This window comes from Perkinsus marinus (assembly GCF_000006405.1).
Source record: "Perkinsus marinus ATCC 50983 genomic scaffold scf_1104296974068, whole genome shotgun sequence".
Classification (NCBI taxonomy): Eukaryota; Perkinsozoa; order Perkinsida; family Perkinsidae; genus Perkinsus; species Perkinsus marinus.
This window is the reverse complement of record NW_003201234.1, coordinates 1-1,675: the sequence shown is the minus strand read 5'-3', so window position 1 is coordinate 1,675 and position 1,675 is coordinate 1. Positions and strand designations below refer to the sequence as shown.

Genomic DNA, 1,675 nt, shown 5'->3' with positions numbered 1-1,675 from the left:
TGTTGTTATTGTTGTTATTGTTGTTATTGTTGTTGTTGATTGTTATTGTTGTTGTTGTTGTTGTTGATTGTTGATTGTTGTTGATTGTTGTTGTTGTTGTTGTTGTTGTTGTTGTTGTTGTTGTTGTTGTTGTTGATTGTTGACACTTAGGTGGCATTGCCCTACACTACGAGGGGGTATACCAAGCTCAGGTCAGTCGGCTGCACTAATTGACTACAATTAGCTCAAGTGTAGTTCTAATCACGTAAAGATCAATTGCTGTACGTACTGTGACTGGATTTCTTTGTTTTTTTTCGCTTCAACAACCACCCAATAGCCATACTTTATCCATAGGGTGCCAGCGAACCACCGGTTGCTCTCCGCCCTCATTGAAAGTCGTCAAGCTCTGGCTTTCGACTACTGCCAATCCTTGCGTTGAGTATTATCATAATACTTGTTCGACAGGATCCTCTTATTCCCTTTCTATGATCCGCTCTTGTTTAGCTCAGCCGCCACCTGGGACTACCCTGGGTGGATTACAACCCGAGGCTGAAGAGTCCAACTGTGCTTCGCGTGCCGGTTCAGATTCATGTAGCAAGAATGCGTTGTGAATTGTGGGTGCTCATGATTATTTTGGTATAAGGTAAACCGCCCGACCTGCGGAGGGTAGCGTCAGCTGCTGGTCGTCTATCGGCAGCGGAGATGTCGAGGATAAGTAGAGCTTATGAGGATGCTGATAGCGAAACTAAAGACGTCAATGCCGGGGAGTATCTCTTCCTTGGTGAGTAGTACTCCCATCATTTAGTGCTCATCAGCGTGATGTCGTCCTCCCTTCATTTAGGCAACTTCACAATGCAGTTTTGGAATGCATTCAACAATTGGAATTTCCGTTATTGGGTTTACCTCCTTTTCGTTGGTTTCATCGTCCACACTGTTGAACATCTTTCGACTTACTTCCTCACCAAAGCCGCAATACAGCAAGATGAGGAATCGGCGCTCATGTTGGCATCCCCGTTCGATACCTGGGTGGGGTATTTCTACTTCATATTTGGCCCAGTAAGTCCTCCTCCTCCTCCCCTCCCTTCCCACCATCCTCCCCTTCAGTTGATGCTCCTCCTCGGAGGCATCGCCCTACTCCTCAACCCAGCCGTGAAGCATACACATACTATAGTGGCCACATCGATTCTACTAACGGTGGTTTGCGAGTTCATCTGCCTCCTCGATGGTCATTCGACATTTACCGCGGCACGAGCAATGCCCATCCCTTTGGTCCTTCTTTTCACTTGTATGAGTTCGAGACTCTTCCCAAGTGTCAGCTTTCTCGCTGTTGCGCTCTATTTGATTGGTAAGTTGCTTTAGTCGGCCTCGTTCGAGTGAGCCTTTTCTCATTCAGGCGCTGATGTCACTTTGTTGGCATATAGTTATAGGGTTAGGGACAGTGCATCGCACATGATGATGATACTTGCGGCTGTACTTTGTCACTGGTTTGTAAGTAGAAGATAGTGAACTTAAAGCCTAGCAAGGATGCTCTGATGTGATAGGTATTCGGTCTGTGTCTGGTGGGCAGTAGTAACCTCTTGAGGGCTCAGTCGGATCTGTTCTCATCGATGATGGATAGACTGCAGTTCAAAGGAGAGAAGGATGGCTCCTATGACCTCGGCATTCACGTGAGTTCGAATAGAATACGTTGTCTTGT

At 46.6% G+C, this 1,675-nt stretch overlaps 2 protein-coding genes across 2 annotated transcripts; both read left to right on the top strand.

The window, feature by feature from the left end:
• Window positions 1-464: 464 nt before the first annotated feature.
• On the top strand, window positions 465-768 carry Pmar_PMAR014224 (hypothetical protein; the record flags this gene model as incomplete). The annotated part of the gene is made up of 2 exons (XM_002765948.1): window positions 465-570; window positions 623-768. The coding sequence occupies 2 exons, from the start codon at window positions 465-467 to the stop codon at window positions 766-768; spliced, it is 252 nt and encodes an 83-aa protein (XP_002765994.1).
• Window positions 769-831: 63 nt separating this feature from the next.
• Window positions 832-1,035, top strand: Pmar_PMAR014223 (hypothetical protein; the record flags this gene model as incomplete). The annotated part of the gene is made up of 1 exon (XM_002765947.1): window positions 832-1,035. A coding segment is annotated over one exon (204 nt), but the record flags the coding sequence as incomplete, so codon positions are not given.
• Window positions 1,036-1,675: the final 640 nt, after the last annotated feature.